The 23,279-nt window shown below is 37.6% G+C and overlaps 1 protein-coding gene across 1 annotated transcript in view; it reads left to right on the forward strand.

Moving 5' to 3' along the window:
• The window catches only part of LRRC49 (leucine rich repeat containing 49), a 169,274-nt gene that overhangs the window by 45,228 nt on the left and 100,767 nt on the right, over positions 1 to 23,279 (forward strand). The window contains exon 9 of the mRNA XM_044918294.1: positions 6,340 to 6,401. Coding sequence (XP_044774229.1) covers positions 6,340 to 6,401 — 62 coding nt within the window. The remainder of the gene's footprint in view (positions 1 to 6,339; positions 6,402 to 23,279) is intronic.

The following is a 23,279-nucleotide window of genomic DNA, read 5'->3' on the forward strand; positions in this document are numbered from 1 at the left end:
TCAATTAATTTTCTTTTATCACTAGTTCCTTTTTTGCCCTGAACAAGACATTTTTGCCTATCTCGATATCATAAATATGTTCTCCTCTTCTTTCTTCCAAAAGGCTTATAGTTTTACCTTTAACTTAGGGTCTTTGATCCATTTTTAATTAAATTTTGTGTATGGTGTGAAGTAGGGATCCTGGTTAATTTTTCCCATATAGGGGTATCTATTTGCTCCACACCTTTTGTTGAGAAGATCTTTCTTTACTCATTGAATTGGTATCTTTGTTGGAATTGAGTTATAATCAAATGGGTCTTTTTGTAGACCTTCTCTTCTGTTCCATCTATTTGTATATACCATTATGCCAGAACTACACCATCTAACTTTATGGTAAATGGAGATATTTTGGAGTTCATTCATTTAATGAGTTTGTTTTGCTTAATTTTTATGTATGCATAAGAATGATATTTGATTAAAAGATGGTTAAATAAATCTAAAAGAACTCTTTGAGTAATAATGAAATAAAAATTCTAAGTGATATTTTATTATTGATTAATTATTATACTATTGGGTATTTTATTATTGGTAATCCCCAAGTGTTACTTAAAATAATTTTAAGATGATATCTTAGATTTGATCAAATACAGTAATTTTACTAGCATACCTAATATTTGTCTTTCCTGAATTGCAGATTTCTATCTTTCATTAATTATGGGAACATACTGAATCTTTATATTTTCAAATATTGCCTTCTTCCATTTTCTCTTTTACTTCTTAAACACCTACTAGATATAGTATGGATCTTCTTGTTCTATCCTTTTTTTCTTAAAATTTCTATCATTTTTTTCTTTCTGTTACATTTCTGCATTCTTTTTACTTCTTTAGTGCTATCTGCTAGTTAACTGTCTCCTCAGTTCTGTCTAGTCTGATTTTCAGTCCATCTACTGACTTTTTAATAATGACCATAAATTTTTGTTTCTAGCATCATGTTCTGCATGATTTTTTCATAAATGCCCAGATCTCCTTATTAATAGTATCTTATATTTTTTCATATTTAGATTTCTTTTATTTCTCTAATAATTTTAAACATTGATCTTCCATAGTCTTTATCTAGTTACTATATTTTCTTAATTTTTGAGCAGTTCTACATTTGCTGCCTGAAGTTTCTGCCGACTCTTGCTCATACTAATTTTTCCCCACAGATTAGTAGTTTGGGATAGTCAGAATGCTGTAAACCCTGCGTTGGGTTTTGTGTCTTTCCAGAGAGTGTTGCCAGGAGTGTTAGGGGGATGAATGCCAGGAATCATTTTTTATGACGAGTCTTGTTAGATCATGCATGTGATGGAAATTTGAACTACAAATTCAAGTGAGGAAAGACCTATGATTATGGAATCCCTATGGGGATTAAACTGTATGTAGAAAAAATCAGACTGGGAAAGTAGCATGCAACTAGATTGAAAAAATATATATATATCTCCATACGATGGGTGGTAAATAAATATAAAAGGAGGTGCATATATATACATATATATACACACACATGCATATGCATATATATATATATATATACACACACACACACTCATATGTGTGTATATATATATATATATATAGATAGATGTCTTTGGTAACAGAGTCAGAAAATAGACTTTTTTAGTTTTTAATTTTTTAAAAGATTTTGTTATTTATTTAAGAGAGAGAGAAAGAGAGAGAACGCATATGGGGGGGGAGGGACAGAGGGGCAGAGGGTGAGAGGGAGAATCTCAAGCAGACTCCCCGCTGAGTGCAGGGCTGGATCTCATGACCCTGAGTTCATGACCTGAACCAAAATCAAGAGTTGGATGCTTAGCCGACTGAGCCACCTAAGTGCCCTGAAAGTAGACTTTTTTAAATCGGCATTTAAATGTACAATTGGACTTCTTGATATGATGGCTTGCACATATAATTTCTCATATAATATGTTTCTGTGTCAAAAGTGTTGGCTGTAGCTAGTACTTATTTTGGAATTAATAGATCTTTTTATAAAACAGAGTACTTTTTTGCTTTTTTTCAGACTTATTCAGTGCTTAATAAATCTCTTTTCAGTTCCCAAAATAATTATCCTATATATTTATGTGTTTATTTTTATTTATGACAGAATAGATAACAAAATGAGAGTAGCTATGAGGTTTTTTTAGTCCTCTTTGTCCTACTTGATGCATGCCAAAGTCTCCATCTCTTCACCTTTCTTCCTTATTCCTCTGCAGGAAGCTACTCTAAAAATAGCTTCAGTAATAGATGTTCTACACATGGTCAGATTGCTGAATCATTTAGTTCTTTTGTGAAGTTTAAGAATATGGCAAATCGTGTCTGAACAGAGTAGGACAAGCATGTTTCTCAAATGGCAAGTCACTGTTCTTTTGAAAAATAAAGAATTATAATCCTCTCAATAATCTGTAGTAATTTTATTTAAGTCTAATTATAAAGGATTATATTTTTAAAATATATAAAATTGTTTTGAATCTTCAAAAAATGTTGTGAATGTAATCTTAGAATTGTGTTTTGTTAAATATAATTTGAGACTATGAGCAGATTAATAACACACAAAGTATAAATATTCCCTTATATGTAAATATTTTATTTTGTCTTCTTTTTCTCCTCTTAGGTATGTTAACATTGTTGCTTCTTTGCAATAGTTTCTCTGCCGGTGAAATAGTTACCTCCAGAAAAGATTTGTTGGGAGGGCTTAATAATTGACAATTAAATTAATGTGCTTTTTCATCAAGTTATTAGGATTTAGCTTACATTATCCTTAACCCTCCATTTTGCCTTTCCCCATCATTCCAAAATAATTATATTTTTTGGATAAGTAGATTGTCAAATGCTGGCTCCCCCAGAATATCACCGGGATAATGTGTTAATAAAGAAAAGCTGAGATTATTACTTATTGGCAAGAAGAGCACACTACCTTGACATAGTCTTAGTGATGTCTTCAAGGGGAAGGGCAGGATATTTATTTTTGAGATTTCTTGGGGGGTCTGGTTTAAGGTGGGTCTTTCAGTGAAGGGGCTTGATTCATATTGATGAATTTATGATATAATAGATTAGGATTGTCCAGCACAGCAAGATGAGCTTTGCAAAGTGAATATTGGATCATGGTATTAAACCATGAGATGTCATCCTAGGATTTCTCTTTGTCTCCCTCCAATGGTGAATCCCCTTCCTGGATCTTACGTATCTCCATCTTTGGTTTCCTCTTTCATATTAGAGGAGTCATTTTCTAGTGGCTTTCAATGAGTCTTTTTTTTTTTTTTTTTTACTGTAAATAACTCACAGATAATTGATATGATAAATGTTTTCTTTTTGTGTATTGTAATGCTAGAAATTCATTACAATGTATATCTCAAAATTGCTAGCAAGATTAAAGTTGTAATTTTCTTATAGAAATGAAATTTGGAACAACAAAAATCATTGTGTGATTATGGGTATTTTGCTTTTTAAAGTTCTGGAAGGGCTGTCTACTTAACTGGTTATAGGGATATATGTAGTTAAATTCTGAGTTTTAGTTTTTCAATTTGTTGTAAATATTTGAGGAGGGGCTCTGACTCATGACCCTGAGATCATGACCTGAGCCAAAATCAAGAGTTGGACGCTTAACTGACTGAGCCACCCAGGTGCCCCTGTTGTAAATATTTTTTATAGCTCTATCATGTAATGACAGCTAATGATTTTGAAAATTTGATAAAGACTTCTGGTAAAATTTTATTTCATAAATGAAGATAAATACAAAACATTATAATTTAATCAAATAAACTTTAAAAAACCATTTCTCACAAATCATAGACTGACGTAATTTGAGTTTATATTCCAATAGCAAAAACTTATGTCTTGAAAGGTGTCTGTAGTCTCTGAAGGTAGTAGGCTGGAGCTCAGAGAGGCAAATGTATTTTTTTTTAAGGTGCCTTGATTTAAAGGAGATCCTGGCTACTGTTTCTCACCTTCTCCCAGTCAGATGTCAACAAACAATGCTTGTGCCCAGAAATATCTCAGGTAGATTTCAGGAAGAATTTGGAGAAAAAACCCCAAGAGTACAGAGAGGGCTTTCAGTTTGGCTATGACCCATATTTTCAGAGACCAGATAGGAAGCAAGCCACCGTTTCTTTGGAAAGTAGAGCCCTGGAATAAAATGAGACCTACCACCGGTCCATTATTCCTCCACCCCACTTCCCTGTCATTTCTGGCAGTATCAGAGAGAGGAAGCTGTAGAGATGACTCAAGAAGTTGGCCAACATATAGAGCTTATCACCCACTGTGGGGAATTTGGCTGCCTTCCTGTTTTCTGCAGACTTATTCCTTGGCCATGGTTGAAAAACTCTAAAAACCTCTTACTCCCATCTATGGAACGGGCTTTTCAGGGGTGGGCCTGAGAATGGTAGTGCCAAATGAATGGTACACATAGTCCATGTTCTGATCACTGGCAGTTGTATTTGTTTTACACTGTTTAGGGTCTGCGGGGTTGAGAAGGTGTTGGAGAATGGTGCACAGGGAAACTCGATGGGAGAATGTCTTAAGCCAGATTCATTTCTCCTATGACCTCTCAAAAACCAGTGAGATATGGCTGTGCTACAATTCCATCACTTTTATATTTTCTTTGTATAACAAGCTTTCAAAAATAAGTGAGGCATTTTTGGAAAAGCTAGGCTTGGCTGTCATTTTAATGCACTTGCCTTAATTCTTACTGGGGTCTTGGAAATGGTAGTTTTAAAAGGGAGGAAGGAAAAGAGGGAGGAAGATAATGACTTACAGAAACAGTAAAATAAGTTTTGATTTGGGTTTAAATATTGGGCACAATAATATGTAAAATACATATATTAGCATTATTCCAACTCATATAACTAGGAATTATTGTAATATTGCCCTTAAAAATGAAAAACGTTTCGGGGGCACCTGGGTGGCTCAGTCGTTAGGCGTCTGCCTTCAGCTCAGGTCATGATCCCGGGGTCCTGGGATCGAGCCCCGCATCGGGCTCCCTGCTCAGTGGGAGGCCTGCTTCTCCCTCTCCCGCTCCCCCTGCTTGTGTTCCCTCTCTCGCTGTCTCTCTCTCTGTCAAATAAATAAATAAAATAAAATCTTTAAAAAAAAAAAAGAAAGAAAAACGCTTCTTGTACACCTGAAACTAATATAACACTGTATGTTAATTATGCTTCAAAAAAGAATCAGTCCTAGACTAAAACAAAAAACAAAAACGAGAGAGAAATGTCTCCTGAATTTTCATACTCCATATTAACAGCAGATATTTTAGCTGGGTCATAATCCAGCAAATTAAAGTGAGTCTTGAAAAAAAATTTTTTAATGAAAAAAAAAAGAGAGAGAGAAAAACATTTTCTATGGGAAGTGCCAGTGTGTAGAATTTAACGGAAATCAGGATAACAAATCTTGTCCTGTCTCGGCCTCTAAGGCAGTATGTAATCCTGGGTCACCTTTCCACCCCACACCCACCCTACCTCTGCAACAGCCTCAACTGTTCGCTTCTCATGTGCATAATGAGGTTGTAGACTAGGTCATCACTAAGCTTCTTAAGGTTCTATTACCCCAGTGTATGTCAGACTTCTAAGAAGTCTGTGTCTTTTCATTTAATGAAGTTAGGTAGCTTTGTATTTATTTTGTGATTTTTAAAAAAAATCATTTTAGCCAAAACATCTCAATATTTGCTAAGGATAAAACTACATTTAAACAGCCGTGGTTTACTTTGGGATGCTGTACCTAAACAAAACAGGGGTGATTTCTAATTGTAAGAATGTCTGATGTTTGCTTAGATTGGAAATTGCCCTTCAGTGACACTCATTATGACCTGCTTTTCGTTTTATTGGGGAATTGCCAGCATATTGGTTCATTTATAACTGGGTGGTGTGTTTCCAAGGGTTTGAGAATAGTGAGGGAAATTGCTTTGAAATTCTCAGCACTGTTGTGAAAGCTAATTGCATAAATTTAAAATTTTAAAACATTTGAGCAGCTTCCTTTTAAAAGTGATTTTTAACAAATGTTAGATCCTACTATATTTGTGCTACAGTTGAAATGCTGAAGTAGCATTTTGGCTTCTTTCCCAAAAGCATGCTTAAAGAGGCTAGCAGCATCTCTCCCTATTCTCCTCAGTGCTTTTTACCTTGCGAGTGGTGCAGCTTGCTCTGCGGATGAACTGCCGCCCTCCCATTTAATCTGCAGTGGAGAAGAATGGAGCTCAATGTCTGGTAGAAAACAGTGCTCTAGCAAGGTTGCCGGAAACAGAAGTGAATATGTATTGCAACAGCTGAGCAAGAAGACATGTATGATAGTTTTTTTCTTTCAGCTGATAAATTTTTGCTTTCTGTTTCCTTCTAGAGAGATGTGGACAATTTGCCCTGCCTCCAACGTCTGTTTCTCAGCTTCAACAATATCTCTACGTAAGTGGAAACTCCCAGTTTGTCATTTATTAATAACCTGGCTGTGTGGGTTCTGGTGCTTTAAATGAGGATTGTAAGTACCTTGGAAAATCTTATTGTCATGTAAGATTTTAAATTTGAAAATGATAGGGCCAAATGACAAAGTTCTTTGTGGAAAAACAAAGCTCTGGTGGGGATCAGAGACTCTAAGGCTAAAATGATGAAATTAGTATAGCATGTGCTTTCTCTTTAATTATACTTTAGGGTTGCTCTTTTGCAAAATGTGTATGTGGAAATGTCAACATATATTTTGCTGTCCTTTGTTTGACACTTACTGCACCAGTCAGTTGAATTAGAATTTCTTCCATAAATTATCATCTACAATCTGTGTAGCTACTAAGCAATTTTGATATAGCAGGCTATATTTGTCCCTGAGCCTCTTGCTAATTGGGCCATAACTTCTAACTTGCTATCCCTACTTTAGAACTATTGCTGCTAAGAAACAGTATATCAGAGTATATAAATGCCTACATTTTGTTTTCCAAAGAGCTGAAGTGTATCATCCTTTACATTGTGATGCTGTCTCATTCAGTGTCAATGTGGAAGATCTCAGCACTGGAGCTGAGACAGGCATTCAGGCTTTTCGAAGCAAAAAGATCTCTACTCCTTCCCTCATTCTTTCCTTCTCCTCTTTCCCCCAGCCACTCAGTTTGAACTATGCTTTCTAACTGCCCCCTCTGTTCTTTAGTTTAACTTCAAGGCTGTACTTTGCACCAGCTTTTTTAAGAAGGTAAGAACTAAGTATAAAACAGTTCAGAACACATCTCTTCCTGAGCTCAAAGTCTATGCTTCTGAAAATTAAGAACCAGTGGAGGGGCACCTGGCTGGCTCAGTCAGTAGAGCATGTGACTCTCTATCTCAGGGTCATGAGTTCAGGTCCCACACTGGGCGTAGAGTTTACTTAAAATAAATAAATGAACCTTAAAAAAAAAAAGAACCAGTTTAGTTTTCGTGCATTTTTTTTGTTTGCGTATTTTTCCTCCCCTATCAGATCTAAGTGTTAACTCCGTATCTCTGTGCTAGCTCTAAAAGTTAAGAGATTAAATCCAGGTAGTGAACTTTGCATATAGGCATTATTTCAAAGAAAATACCCTTATTCTGTCTCTCTTCTCTTCTGTGGGAAAAATATTGAAGTTTTCTGTAAGACTTTTCATACTCTTTTCAGTTTATGCTGAGTGCTGTTCCAGTGGTCTTTCCATCTGTTGGGGAGGTGGGATTTCTGACAATAGCAGTGGAAGGGACACTTAATTTTCTTTAGGGAATTTCTTCCTAAAGACCATTAGCAACTATTTTGAGAAGATAGTTTCTCACTCTCACAATATTTGCTGTTTAAGGTGCTGGAAACCCTTAGATTCCCCCAACTTATGGTGGAATGCATTACTTTTGATTCTTTTTTTTTTTTTTTAAAGATTGTATTTATTTATTTGACAGAGAGAGACACAGCAAGAGAGGGAATACAAGCAGGTGGAATGGGAGAGGGAGAAGCAGGCTTCCCGCGAAGCAGGGAGCCCGATGTGGGGCTCGATCCCAGGACCCTGGGATCATGACCTGAGCTGAAGGCAGACGCTGAACGACTGAGCCACCCAGGCGCCCCTACTTTTGATTCTTGCCTTGATTGTGGGCAGTATTTAAAGAGAGATACAAGTTTGGGTGTATAGGGGCTATGATATTCCCAGGTTCCCAGGATACTCGAACTTCTGAACTTCTGGCTCTATATAGAGTTGGTTTGAATTGCTTATATATAGGGAATTTTCTTCCCAACCTGGAAAGGAGTTTTACCACCCAGAAAAATAAAGATATGATTAATGGGATTACTATTGATAACTTTATTTTTTTAAAAACATTTTTACATGGTAGGTTTTCCATGAGCTGTGAAAAGCTATGCTACTTGATAATAAACCTGTCGGTTCGATATACTACTTTGTAAGTTGGACCTCTGATTTTCATATGCCCAAAATCAATGATCTTTTGTGCCTTAAAGAGATAAATTACCAGAGGAAAGTTGTATCTGTCACATATATAATATATCCTTTGGTCATTGTCGCATTGTCATTAAGGAATATTTGCTTTGTAGGGGCAATTAAAGGTAATCAGTGTCATATGCTTCTCTGTCCTCCTCCCTCTCTTATAACTTTCTTTAAAAAGCATGATTTCCCAAGAAATTGAGCTAGTGGTGAGTCAACAATTTTAGTGGTTTCATTTTCTTACTAATTGTTTTCTCTGTGTTTCTACATAGGCTTAGTCCTTTACCTTTCTTTAGTAATTCCAGCTCACCTGCTTTTGAGGCTCAGTACATTTTCTCTTCTGTTCCTGTTGACACGTGTGGTCCAGGAGATGGTATATAGATTAGATTTGATCTGCTGGGGGAAATAATTGGAGAGTGCAAGCCTTGAAAACATTTCTGTTAGCTTTACTCAAGACACAAACATCTCAGATAGCTGGGCATCAGATGACTTGTAGTGATAACTGTAGTATCTTTTCAGGGCCTCCGTGTCCTGCTATAGTCCTGGCATAGTGGAGTTGTCTGGTTTTACAGTTTAGTGGCCCAGGAGTGACAGAGGTCAAGAAGAGTAGAAATAGCAGCATAAAGCTGAAAGTACCTTTTAGGACTCCCTCTGGGAAACTCACAGATACTATTCAGCCAATGAAAACATCCAATTAACTGTATATCCATTTCAGGGAGACAATTATGTATTGACTGTTATATAGTAGGGCTTCCTAGTTTTTGACCAAATTGTTGGATTCTTAGATGGCCATTTGCATAAACTATTAGGTACCTGGTGGAAATTCGGAAAGTTCCAAAATGTGATGGCACCCTATTGAATACAGAGAATTCCAACATGGGTTAAGTAGGTACCTATATTTATTTATTAAACAATTTTTTTTAAAGATTTTATTTATTTATTTGACAGAGAGACACAGCCAGAGAGGGACACAAGCAGGGGGAGTGGGAGAGGGAGAAGCAGGCTTCCCGCAGAGCAGCGAGCCCGATGTGAGGCTCGATCCCAGGACCCTGGGATCATGACCTGAGCTGAAGGCAGATGCTTAATGACTGAGCCATCCACGCGCCCCTAGGTACCTATATTTAATGTCATATGTACAGAACCCCTTTTGTATGTTTTCCTGCAGCTATTAGAACACTGCATTTAGCACCACCAGGAGGCATGCAAGATGTGTTTAGAGAACGAATGACATGTATCTATGTTTATGTAGCTGAATAGAATCAGTGCTTCTGAAATTAAAATATCTCTCAAACCTGAGGAAGGCAGAGACACAAATAGGTAAAATTATTATACAGTGAGTTAAACTTAGTTGTGGTGATCTGTGGGGATATTAGAAAATGTAAATCAGCCTGAGGAAGGGAAGCGAAGGAAGCCTTCCCAGAGGGAAATGATACCTGGACCCAGTGCTAAGGGAAGAGTAGGCCTTAGTGGAGCAAAGGGTACTTGGACATTTCTGGTGGAGGACACAAGCTGGGCAGAGTTGATGCAGAAGGCTCAGGGCGAACTCACTAGGTTTACCCTCTCTGGACCTGCAGTGAGGTCCTTGCTCTCCCTTTCTCCCTCCCCACCCGGGCCTTCCTCCAGACCACAGAACACTGGAGGGACCTGCCAAAGTAGGTTTTATGATGATCACCCTGCGAGTAATATTCTGTGGTTAATCAAGGGGATCTGTTATATCTAATTCATTCTTCAGACATGGTCATTCCCCCATTATTCACCTCTTCTTCTGAGGTACTGTTTGTCTGGTTGATTTGTTTTGTCTTTCTTTGCTCTCATGATCTTAATTTCCAAGTAGTCTAATTGCATTTTTTTTCTAATGGCTTATTCTTAGTTTATGGTTGAGAGAAAGTTTTCTTTGATTTCTAGAATTTACTTTTTCCCCCTCAGAGTTAATCCTGTATTTGCTCTCCAAACAAAATCAAACAAAAATGCTCTTTCTTTTTTTGGTTTCTTTATTTCTTTGATTTTTGGATGGCAGTTCATATTTACAAATGAGAGTCTAGATGGATTTGTTTTGTCAGCAATGGTTAAAAAAAATCACTATAAATGCAAATGGAGTATAGGATCTCTGCAGAGGACATAGGGTAGGGAGGAGGGAAGATAACAACCCAGTTGGACTTTCCTTTATGGTGTGCAGAAGAAGCTTGCCTTCTGGAAATGGAGGCTCCTTTTTCATCTTGGCCACCAGAATTTACCCAGAACACTGCCTTTCCTCTCTCATCATTTTCAACCTTTGGACAATTCACAAGGCAGCGACTCTGAGAGTGAGATGCTGGAAAACTGTTACTGAAGGCTTCAATAATTACTGGACAACTGACCCACATCCGTTGCCAACATTTGCTGCCTCTGATGTAGGGAATATTCTAAGGTCCTGCTGGCAACACTTACAATGTAAATGATCCTGTTCATTTCAGGATTTTAGCAATTTGGGGTTTTACTGATCCCATCTGCTTTATATCTTCCAGAAATTCCTTAGTGTTCTGGTCTGCTGATGGAACTCTTCCTGGTTTTCTAGTACTGCTATGGATATTTTCATGCTTTTATGTTCATTCATTTCAAAGAAATTTTGAGAGGGTGGAGAGAGGTAAGTGCATGTGCTCAGGCAGCCATTCTCATAACTGTCTTTTCTTTGAGTGATTTTCCCCAAATAGGCTACACATAAAAATATCCTTGGAAGCTTTAAAAATACATAGTCACTGGTTTACTGCTGGGTAATCTGCTCCAGCAGATTTGGAGTGGAGCCAGGGATCTGTAATTTTTTTTTTTTTAAGGTTTGTTTGTTTGTTTGTTTGTTTGTTTGTTTATTTATTTATTTATTTATTTATTTGACAGAGAGAGACACAGTGAGAGAAGGAACACAAGCAGGGAGAGTGGGAGAAGGAGAAGCAGGCTTCCCACTGAGCCAGGAGCCCGATGCGGGGCTCGATCCCAGGACCCTGGGATCATGACCTGAGCTGAAGGCAAGACGCTTAATGATTGAGCCATCCAGGTGCCCCAGGATCTGTAATTTTTAAAGGCTTCTCACAGTATCCTGATGTGCAACTCAGTGGTAGATTGGGGAACCAGTGAGTTATGGCGCCCCAAAATGAGAATATGTGTTAACGTAGGCATCACGCAAAATTTCCTTCATGAGGAAAAGCTTTATAAACAAAAATATTTGTCAAGGATAAAGTAAAGATTTGTGACCCTCAGAAGGTAGTTTATGATCTTTAGCCCAAAACTGTAGTGTTCCATCAGCTTCATCTCTTCCACTGAGATGGTTGCAGGGTGCTGCTCTTCATTACAAGGTTAAGTTGAAATCAATTCTTCTTTTCAGGCTCTCTCCCCTTTCATTCTCCAATGTAGAAAGTTTTTACAAGCTTTTTAAAAAACAAACAAACAAAAAAACAAAAAAGAAGAAGGGTTTATAATTCTAGTGTCTTGATTGCCTAAAAGGGAATGGTTGCTGTTGCTTCTAAAACTGAGGGGAATTCAGTATAATTGGGAAAGGAGTCAAATACTAGTGAGGATCAAATATCAGCTCAGGACTCTTGGGCTTGTGTATTCTTTTTTTTTTTTTTTTAATTTTTTTTATTATGTTATGTTAATCACCATACATTACATCATTAGTTTTTGATGTAGTGTTGCATGATTCATTGTTTGCGTATAACACCCAGTGCTCCATACAGAACGTGCCCTCTTTAATACCCATCACCAGGCTAACCGTGAGAGACGATGGACTCTGAAAAACAAACTGAGGGTTCTGGAGGGGAGGGGGGTGGGAGGATGGGTTAGCCTGGTTGTGTATTCTTTTTTAAAATTGTGGTAAAAAAATAAAATAAAATAAAATTGTGGTAAAATACATATTAATGTCCCATTTTAATCATTGTTAAGCATACAGTGCAGTGGTGTTACATTCACATTGTTGTGTAGCCAATCTCCAGAACTCCTTCATCTTGTAAAACTGAAACTCTGTACCCATTAAACAACATTTTCCCTTTCTTCCCTTCCCCAGCCCTGGCAACCACCATTCTGTTTTCTGTTTCTGTGAATGTGATTGCCCTAGATACCTGATGTAAGTGGAATCATACTGTATTTGACTATTTGTGTCTGGCTCACTTCACTTTCATAATGTCCTCAAAGTTCATCCATGCTGTAGCATTTGTCAAAATTTCTTTCCTTTTAATTATTCTTGAGGTAGTGTGGAACATACTAGAAGACGGAACTTGCAGAATGAGCCATGTCTACCTCTCCATCCTCATTGCCTTCCCATAATGCTCTAGACTCCTGGTCCACTGAGCTTCCTTAACGGTAGCATGCTCCCCTTTGCCCACTCAGTCTTTGTATCTACAATGGCTTCTGGCAATAACATTTTTCTACCTGCTCGGTGCCTGAATAACTCCTGATCATCCTTTAGATTTGAGATTAAATGATACCAAGGGTTCTCAAACTTTAATATGCCTAAGAATTATCTGGAGAGCCTGCTAAAATGCAGCTCTCCAGGCCCATCTTCCATGGATTCTAATTCAGTAGTTTTAGGTGGGGCTCAGGAATTTGCATCTTTAGCAAATGATGTAGCGGACTTAAAAATACCACTTGTCTGTGTTTTTTAGTCTTTGGGTCAAAACCCATAGAGGGATCCTAAAATCAGTCTTGTGGTTAAGGCTGGGAAGATAAAAATGGAATAGAAAATATCAGTTTGTTGCACATTTTCAGGACAAATATTGTTTCATGAAAATTTTCCAGTTTTAATTACATATGGGTGTGTGTATGCATGAGTTTGTGTGTGTACATTATTTTACTATAGATATGTGGGGACTGGGTTACAATGTAAATATATTTCTCAGTATGGATTGAGTTTACAAAGTTTGAACAATACTATGGTGTCTTGCTACACGCTTTCCTCATAGCTTCCTGTACTTCTACAATTATTGCAGTTCCATAGTTTATTGAACTTTATTTATTTTTTAAAGATTTGTTTATTTATTTTAGAGAGAGAGAGAGGAAAAGAGCATGAGTGGGAGGGGCAGAGGGAAAGGGAGAGAGACTTTCAAGCTGACTCCATGCTAAGCTCGGAGCCTGACCCGGGGCTCCATATCATGACCCAGAGATCACGACCTGAGCTGAAACAAAGAGTTGGACACTCAACCGAGCGTGTCACACAGGCGCCCCTGAACTTTCTTTTTAAATTGTTCTCCCTGCTAGACTGTAAACTTGACAAAGGCAAAGGCACATATCTAAAATGCTCACTGCAGTCTCTCCAGCGGCTACTATGTAAATAATATTACTATTTTATCAAAAAATTTTCCAGAAGAATTAATTTAATCCCTCAAGTAGAAATATTTTTCTCTGTGGTTTCAGAACATGTTTTGGTGGGTCCTCTTTAATGCCATTACTAAGTCATTTGGACTATTTTTAATGCCTGGACAGGTGAGGTTTAAAAGCTTATGCGATCAAAGTTCTCTTGGCAGTTGTTTCTGGCTTCTAGTCAAGCTATTGATTTGTCAGTAAAGATCTTGCCCAGAACTTCTAGAATAGAGGAAAATCTGTAGAACCTTCCCATTAGAGGGGTTGTATCAAGGGTAGGGTCACGGGTGTCATCGGCCCCAGGGTACGGGTAAGAAGGAGTTGCAGTATCTGTAGGGCATTCGAAAACAATAATAAAACTGAATAATAAAAACCTGCCCATGTGGGCCTCTCGTACCTCCTTCCTTTTCTTAGTAAGACTATGCTATTTGGACTCTGCTTTCTCTTTATGATGTCACTGAAAATTTTAAGCTAGGATTACATTTTCTTTTGGGGGGCAAGAATACTGTTACAAGTTCTCTAGTGATCTCTTTTAGTAATTGTATGACTAAAGGTCACCAGACTGCAAGCTTTTGGGTGTGACTTTTCCTTCTTTATGGTTCTCTAGGGCAAGGGTATCCTCCAGGCTATTTTCAAAATTTATGAAAAATGGTTCATAATTTTACCTTTATTAGGAAATCATTCTCTTTGCATTTTTTTTTTTAAGATTTTATTTATTTGACAGAGGGAACACAAGCAGGGGGAGTGGGAGAGGGAGAAACAGGCTTCCTGCTGAGCAGGGAGCCTGATGTGGGGCTCAATCCCCAGACTCTGGGATCATCACCTGAGCCGAAGGTCAACGCTTAACAACTGAGTCACCCAGGCGCCCCTCTTTTGCATTTTTTTCCAAACTCTATTTCAACTTGGTTAGGCACACCATATGAATTATATATTCAGGAAGAAATCAAGTGAGAGAAACTCAGACTACCCTGCAGTTGTCTCTTTTAGTACTGGTTGATATTTTAAGGAGGAAATTGTTTCACTGACCTTCAGAATGTATTGGTAGTTGTTAGGAACTCAGGTTGTTATATAAAGTGTTCCTATAGCTGAGGCTTGACTCTCCTTGTGCTTTCCAGGATTGGAGGTGTTGCTTATGTCATTTTGGCTTGAAGGAAATTAATTTTTCTTAGTTCTAATATCCAGCACACTGTTAAAATGGCTTCACATTTTTTTCCTTTCTGGCTCAAGTTAACAGATAACCAACAATAGGCCAATCTTCTTTCTAACCTAATAAAACAGAAATCAGGGGCACCTGGGTGGCTCAGTCGTTAAGCGTCTGCCTTCGGCTCAGGTCATGATCCCAGGGTCCTGGGATCGAGCCCCGCATCGGGCTCCCTGCTCGGCGGGAAGCCTGCTTCTCTCTCTCCCACTCCCCCTGCTTGTGTTCCCTCTCTCACTGTGTCTCTCTGTCAAATAAATAAATAAAATCTTAAAAAAAAAAACAAAAAACAAAAAAACCCAGAAATCAACAGAATAGCATAGAAACCAATTATTGACAGATCTTTTCTGACCGCCTACTAAGAAAAGTTTTAAATTTAAGAAATGACTACATATTGGGGCGCCTGGGTGGCTCAGCTGGTTAAGCGTCTGCTTTCGGCTCAGGTCATGATCCCAGGGTCCTGGGATCGAGTCCCGCGTCAGGCTCCCTGCTCTGCGGGGAGTCTGCTTCTCCCTCTCCCTCTCCTTCTGTGTGTGCTCTCTCTCTCTAGCTCTCACTCTCTCTCAAATAAATAAATAAAATCTTTGAAAAAAATTAAAAAAAAAAAAGAAATGACTACATACTTGCCAAGGAAATTTCTGATTTTACTCCTCTTCAAGGTGTTTGCCTGATGGCTGACATGTAATTCACCTTCACACAAACATTTAATTGCATTTTTCTAAATGTGATAGGCATCATCTAAAGAGGACCTACAAAAAAAGTTCTAAAAATAGGGGCCCTTTCCTTTCCTTTCCTTTTTCCTTTCCTTTCCTTTCCTTTCCTTTTTCCTTTCCTTTCCTTTTTCCTTTCCTTTCCTTTCCTTTTTCCTTTCCTTTCCTTTTTCCTTTTTCCTTTCCTTTCCTTTCCTTTTTCCTTTTTCCTTTCCTTTCCTTTCCTTTCCTTTCCTTTCCTTTTTCCTTTCCTTTCCTTTCCTTTTTCCTCTTTCCTCTTTCCTCTTTCCTCTTTCCTTTCCTTTCCTTTCCTTTCCTTTCCTTTCCTTTCCTTTCCTTTCCATTCCTTTCCTTTCCTTTCCTTTCCTTTCCATTCCTTTCCTTTCCTTTCCTTTCCTTTCCATTCCATTGCTGTTTGACTCCTCCACAGTGAGCAAAACCCCTAGGGTATGCTAAGGCATAGTCCCTTAGCGTCTAATCCTTAAGGCTACCTGCAGCTTTTCAGTCCTTTCAGAAAGAAAATAGGTGAACAAAAGTCCACAACTAATGACAGATTGGTTCCATCACTTCAGAAAAACAGACTTGAGGTAAGATAAATTTGTTTTATTATGTTTTGAGTTGACATAATTATTGGATCTAAATTTATTTAGAGCATGGAACTTTTACTAAAATTTTATATCATCTCCCATGTACACCTTATTTCAATATTGCCTTACTACAGGTGACTTTTCCATTTAGATATCAAAAGTAGAAATTATTCTAAAATACTGTAGAATATAAAAATGTTTAAAATGGATCTGTCGCATTTTCTTCATTGTTTTTAGGTCATTTAATTTGTTAAATTACCATGCTATTTGTAATACTCTGCATTCTAATATAAAGTCTTGTTTGAATTTTTCTACCCTAAGTAAAGGATTATAGTTAGTTAATTTTCTCTGTTTTATTTTTTTTGTTATAATCAAAATGACTTTTTCTTTATGTCAGTTTTAAGTATTGGTTGATCTCATGCTGGACAGATTAGTGCCTTACAAGTGGAATATTAACATCATGATACCATGTACTCTTGTCAAGTGGCAGTATTATTGAACGTATTGGAGATTTTTTTCTCATTTAAGGGAACTAACATTACTGCCATTCACACATTGACATTGTAAGATTATTCTATAGATAAGGGAGCATTAGAAACCAATCTTTTTTATATATACCTTATATACCTTTATAGTATTTTGTACAGTTATAAATTCTATAATTTTTTTGCTTTAAGCAGCATTTTTAAGTGAACAGAGTATATTTGCTTTATATCTTCTTTTTTTTTGTAACATTTTTTATTTATTTAAGTCATCTCTACACCCAACATGGGGCTCAAACTCATGACCCCAAGGTCACAAGTCACACACTCTTTGAACTGAGCCAGCCGGGCGCCCCTGCTTTATATCTTGTAATATACTACATTGCATATAAATTTTACTGCCAAGAGAAAGTTACTTAAGTGACACAAATAGAGATTAAAGGCTTCATTCGGATGTATTATCAGCAACACTTGAAAACCAGGCGACTCTCCAACTGAAGCAGGATCAGAGACTGTATAGGATTGGAAAGGTGATTATGGGATCTTGCTGTTTTACCAAAGGCAGCAGTTTTCCACCTCACTCTCCAATAGTGCTTGGGGGTTGTTCCTTTCTTAATGCCTCTTGCTTGAGGACTCCATAATGGAACGTATTTTCTGAGGACTATTTTTGCAAACCTTGTGGTTTATTGAAGAGCCTGAGCTCATAGGGCAGGGGTGGTAGTTAGTAAAGAAGAAAGAAAAGGGGACAAAGGTACAAGGCAGTAGGGAAACTTGGGACCCTCTATATATTTGTGGTAATTTCTTTTGTATTACCTTTGAAGGAGGGAAGGGCAGAAAAAAATCAAGTGGATAGCAGTTCCTTTTTATTATTATGACAGCCTTATGTTATTATTCTATTTGTATCAGCATCCATAATCACTTAAAACATCAATACTGTGGTACAAAAGTACATACAAATGCTGTCATGGATTTTATTTATAGCGTTATGAAGGAACTTCACTGGAAGTTTTCCAGATACTTATTATCATCATAAAGTTTGATTTTCATGAGTGTGGAGGTAATATTTGTGTGTATATGTGTGAGAGTTATTCTCAGAGGAAGGATTATTGAACTCACATTAAACTAAGGCCCTGTGAGCAGGCTGTTTGCACACCTCGTCTCAGTCTGGGCTCACACATGCACAGTTGAGAGGCTGATAGCTATTTGGGGAAGAGAATTAATATTTTTAAAAGCATTGATGTATTAAAGGCCCTTTTGGGTTTTGTTGTTGTTAATGTGATGGTTCTAGAAGTTGCAGGAAAATTTTTGGTATGTATTACTTAGGGGAATTTTGAGTCTTAAAATTACTTATGATTAGGGGCGCCTGGGTGCTCAGTCGTTAAGCGTCTGCCTTCAGCTCAGGTCATGATCCCAGGGTCCTGGGATCGAGCCCCGCATCGGGCTCCCTGCTCAGCAGGGAGTCTGCTTCTCCCTCTCCCACTCTCCTTGCTTGTGTTCCCTCTCTGGCTGTCTTTCTCTCTGTCAAATAAATAAAACCTTTTAAAAAAATTACTTATGATTAAATATTATATCAGGTGGTTGTTTCTAGGTTCAGAAATAAACAAGTATGATAAATGACACCAACGTGTTTTGCGATTTCCTTTTTGTTCTACAAATGCAGGGAAATACAAAGTATATTCAGAAACAAACTTAAGGTATATTTAAATCCAAAATGCATTTAAAAATAAATTTAAGGTATGTAAGTAGCTTCCTCTAGTGCTATTCCTTGTACTTGTCTTTTTTTTTTTTTAAAGATTTTATTTATTTATTTGACAGAGAGAGAGAGAGAGCACAAGTAGGCAGAGTGGCAGGCAGAGGGAGAGGGAGAAGCAGGCTCTCCGTGGAGCAGGGAGCTGGACGTGGGGCTCGATCCCAGGACCCTGGGATCATGACCTGAGCCAAAGGCAGCTGCTTAACTGACTGAGCCACCCAGGCGCCCCTCCTTGTACTTGTCTTATAGAAATACTTCCAAAAGGGGTTTAAAGTAGTGTACAATAAAAATCCCAAATACAGTGAACATCAACATTTAAAACAAAGGTAAATGAACAGATATTGAAAGGACTGAACACATTGGTAAATTCACTTCAGGAAAAAAAAACAAGCTCAAAATTAATTATGCCAGAACCCCAAATGCCTACTTCTACCTGGAGGAACTTCTGTTAATCCTTTATCATCCAATCCACACCCCAAACAAGGAGAATTGTTTCCTTTTTCTGATACTTCTAGTATACTGTAATAGCTGTTTTTATATGTGTCCAGTTAGGCCACATTTCACTTATCTTTGTATTGGTCATATTTCATCTAACATTGTAGGCATGTAATAATCATTATTGTTTTAATTAATGAATGAATAGAACCCAAATCTGAAGCTGATATTTTCCAATATTCAGATAATTCTTAACAGCCGTATTCAATATGTTATTTAGTTGTCTGAGGATTCAGTTTGCAGCTACTTCATCATGGCTGTCCCCTGGGATGTAGACGGCTAAAAAGTAAATGAGACAAGGAAGCTAATTTAAGATTATTTTATGCAAAAATAGGATGATTAGTAACACCTGTCACAAAGTATTACAGCCCAAAGGCTGTCTTCAGTGACTTAAGATTCCATTGAGATACTTTTTAAAAATTTGAGTAGATTCAAAGTTGCTTCTTGGAGAAAAACTGAGACTTTGCTTGAGGAAGTTCCTAAATTATCTGGTGCAAAAATAAGGTAGCCTTCTATTTGAGCAGAAATATGCACCTGATTTTCATACATATATGAAATATATAGAAATAAATATATTAAATATATTTAGAAATATATATGGAATCTAGAAATATATATGAAATATATATGATATGTATAAATGAAATACAAAGATATGTTGTTATTAATCTTGGGGCTTGTATAGGAGCTGCTTTCATAGCTATACCTCTTCTCTAGAGAAGAAGAGAGAAGGAGAGAGTGAGAGAGAGAAAAAGAAGGCTCTTTGGTCAATTACCCTTTGGAATGTAAACAAATGACTCCAGATTTTATTATTTTTTGAAATGTAAACACATAGCTCTGGGAGATAAATGTCTTTATTATTCCAGACTTGTCTATCTACATAATCACCCTTGAACCCAGATGCCAACATTCTTTTCTTAGAAAACCCTGGCCATACAGGAACAGGAACAGCTTCACATTGTTTCTCCATGTAGAGTAGCCCTACACCTAAAGCATAGCCTTTCTGGGGCCTCAACTATATAACCTGAGTGTTCAGTGAGCTCTTTTCACTGTGTCTGGTTGGAACTCCAGTGTCTCCCAACTCCACGTGACCTGTAGGTACTCCTCATCTCACAACCTCAAGAGTTATATTTCACTAGGCTTCCTGGAGTCTTGCCCTGTCGTGATGCATCGTAATATTCAGCCAAATACTTAAAAGACCTCTATGCAGATTTCTAGAGTTTCTTTTCTATATAGCTCCCTCTTCTCCCTGAAAATCCCAACAGCCTCAACAGACCCAAACTCTGACCTCTGTTTCATCCACCCAGTGAAACCTCTGTTCTCTTTTTGACTCCACTTCCCTGAGTTGTGATCTGGAAAGTGCCTCCAGGCAGAAAGCCAAGATGAATGTGGCTTTCTTGTTTTTCTCTTCTCCAAGGATCACAGCCCTTCCTGCCTGGATATTCAGTGTTTGCTTCATGCATTTTGTCCAGTTTCATAGTTGTTTACATTGGTAGAATGAGTCTCATACCATCATTGCCAAATTGCAAGTTCTTTCTATCAGATTTTCAAATTATCATGTTATGTATCATCTTCGCCGTCTGTCTGGTACTTAAAGGATATGAATTCCCTTTAAATTAACAATGTTCCTGTAGGTAGGAACCAATTATATAACCTAATTCTGAATTGACAGGTGTACAGTTTGTCTGAAAAGACTTCCTGATATTTAAAATGAACAGTTTAGAAATGGGCTAAAAATAGATTCTTTAGATTCCTTAAACTGCACTCTAGTATCATGTTATTTGTTCAGAAAACTTCATGCTCTGTCTTTATTACTTTATCTTCCTGTAGAAGTAGTTTCAAAAACTATGGTTTAGCAGATTCTAATCTTTACTGAAGAGACTGAGGAAGGAACTAATTAAACCACAAAACTCTGGCTGGTGAAAGATACAGTTGAGCATAGATTTTATTATGGGTCAGAGTGAAAGGAAACACTACACATGTATGATTTAAATTATTGATACTTTTTATATGCACAAACGATAATTATGTCTACATTTAGTCATTCTTGAGTCCCTGTCTGAGATTGCAGGATCAATGTCATTTTCAAAAGAAAAATATTTTCCCCAAAATTTTGTGATGGAAAAATACAGGTGATTTAAAAGCTGTGTTAAATTAGGAATAAATTTATAAGGATTGTGTATTTCCATGGAAGCTGCTGACTTTCAGTGTTTGAAAGGGTGATTGATAATCATACTCTTTCTCTTCTGCTCTAAGTTATGAATCAATTGAAAGATGCAGGAATCAGACAAATGGAATACAAAATAACAGAATGTAGTTTAGATATACATCTACAATAAGGCTTCCTAATACACCTGTCCTGAATTGGATGTTTGACCCACTTTGCCACTGGCAGAGGAATTGGAAAACTGAGAGCAACCCCTCTAGAGGAGGGGTGGAGCTGAAGAGAACACCCCTATCCTGGAGACTGTGTGGCCTGAAGAAAGAGAACCTAGTACAGTTATTACGTATGCACTTTTGGGAGTTTACCTTTTAGAAAGAGTGTGTGTGTGTGTGTGTGTGAGAGAGAGAGAGAGAGAATACGTTAAATGGATAGAATTAGTTGCTTTCTCCATATTAATTTTTAGTATTAAAAATGACTTTTATGAAGGGCTGAAATGTAACTTGGTCAGGAAGGAAAATTATTGCTTGATCTTGAAAGTCAATGGATTTCTAATCAAGCCTTGGTTGAAAGAGGAGGCTATTTAACCCTTTAAGAAATCTTGTTTACAGCCAAATAAGGGAGTTGGGAGTTGGGATTCCCTATAAATAAGGAGGATACTTCTGGATTCTTGCTTTGAAGGGAAGTGAATCAGTTAGGCTTGTTTGTCCTGGGCACATAAAAAAGTATCACAGTGACTTATAGTTCAAAATTGTCAACTAATCTCTAAGAATTGTTTTTGGTAAAACTTCCTTCTTATGGTTTAAAAAGAAATTGACAATGTCACTTGTAGACCTCATGTTAAGGACCATAGTTTTTAGGTTAAGTATCTCCTAGAAAGCCCTGAGCAAATCTGTAAGTAAGATTAATGATATTTTTTGCTAGTTCCTTTGATCTTGTCTTTGGGGCTTGCTTTTTTGCACTTAAGGAGAATCGCCTTTTAATTCTCCAAAATGACTCACTTGAGGGATTATGAGAATGATGCCAGTTTTTCAATAGCTGCATGGGTTCAGGATCTAGGACTATCTTTGGGATATCCAGAAGATGGTAGCTAAAAACTGGTCCTCCTTCTCCTTTACAATTTCATTAAAATATCTTCTTCATTTCTTTCATCTAAGAATTTAAAATTGTTTCCCAGTTGGCTGTTGAACATTGATTATGCAGTTCTATATGTAAAACACTAAATAAGGCATTGTGGGGAGTGACAGAAGATACATTTATGGCTTCTGTTTTCTGTAAGTGTATATATAATCTAATGACAGAGAATACACAAAGAACTGGATAATAGAAATGTAAAACAAACGAACCCTGCATCTTGTAGACAAGCCAGCAGGCCCAGCATCGGAGTCTATCTGCTTTGCAGCTCTGGTATAAAGAGCAGTTCTTCCCTGATAACTCTGGCAGAAAGTTTCTGAAGGGCCTTCATGTTCATTATTGTGACCCTGGACTAGCAGCATCAGCATTGCTGGGGAGCTTATTAGAAATCCAGACTCTCAAACCCTACCCGAGGCCTACTGGATCAGAATTGTCATTTTAAAAAATTCTCAAGTGTACATTACAGGCTGGGAAGCGCTATTGCAGAGGATTCTGATGTGCTTATTTAGGTCGGGTGCCCAGGCAGAAGTCATCACTCTGGCCAGGGGCATATAGTACGCACTGAATGCTCAAGCCTGGGACGTATGGTCCCTACCCCTAGGGCAGTGGGGGTGGGATCAGGATGTGGATTGGGTTTACCACAGAACAGAGGTGTTCTATTGCTAGGGGAAGGGAAGCTGAGCAGGAAGATAATAATAATAGGTACCCAATAAACTTATTTCCTCTTTCATGCCTGTGCTCACATTAATGTTAGGACTAGCTGTTCTCTAACCCCTTCATGTTGGGCTGTTTCATCCCATTTTGTGCATGTGCATGTGCGCGTGTTTGAGTGTACTACTCCCAACCTCACCTCACAATGCCATCTGTCTGCTTGACCTAGATATCAGAGATCTTTCATTCTTCCACAGCATGGCTCTTCTACTCCACCTCAAAAGCATATTAACGCTTTCAGGGTTAAGTACATGCATACCTGTGCCTCAATCTGACTTCACTTCCTTGCACTCTCGGTAAACATGTGTGCCTCCATCACTGC

Source organism: Neomonachus schauinslandi, chromosome 9 (genome assembly GCF_002201575.2).
Source record: "Neomonachus schauinslandi chromosome 9, ASM220157v2, whole genome shotgun sequence".
Taxonomy (NCBI): domain Eukaryota; kingdom Metazoa; phylum Chordata; class Mammalia; order Carnivora; family Phocidae; genus Neomonachus; species Neomonachus schauinslandi.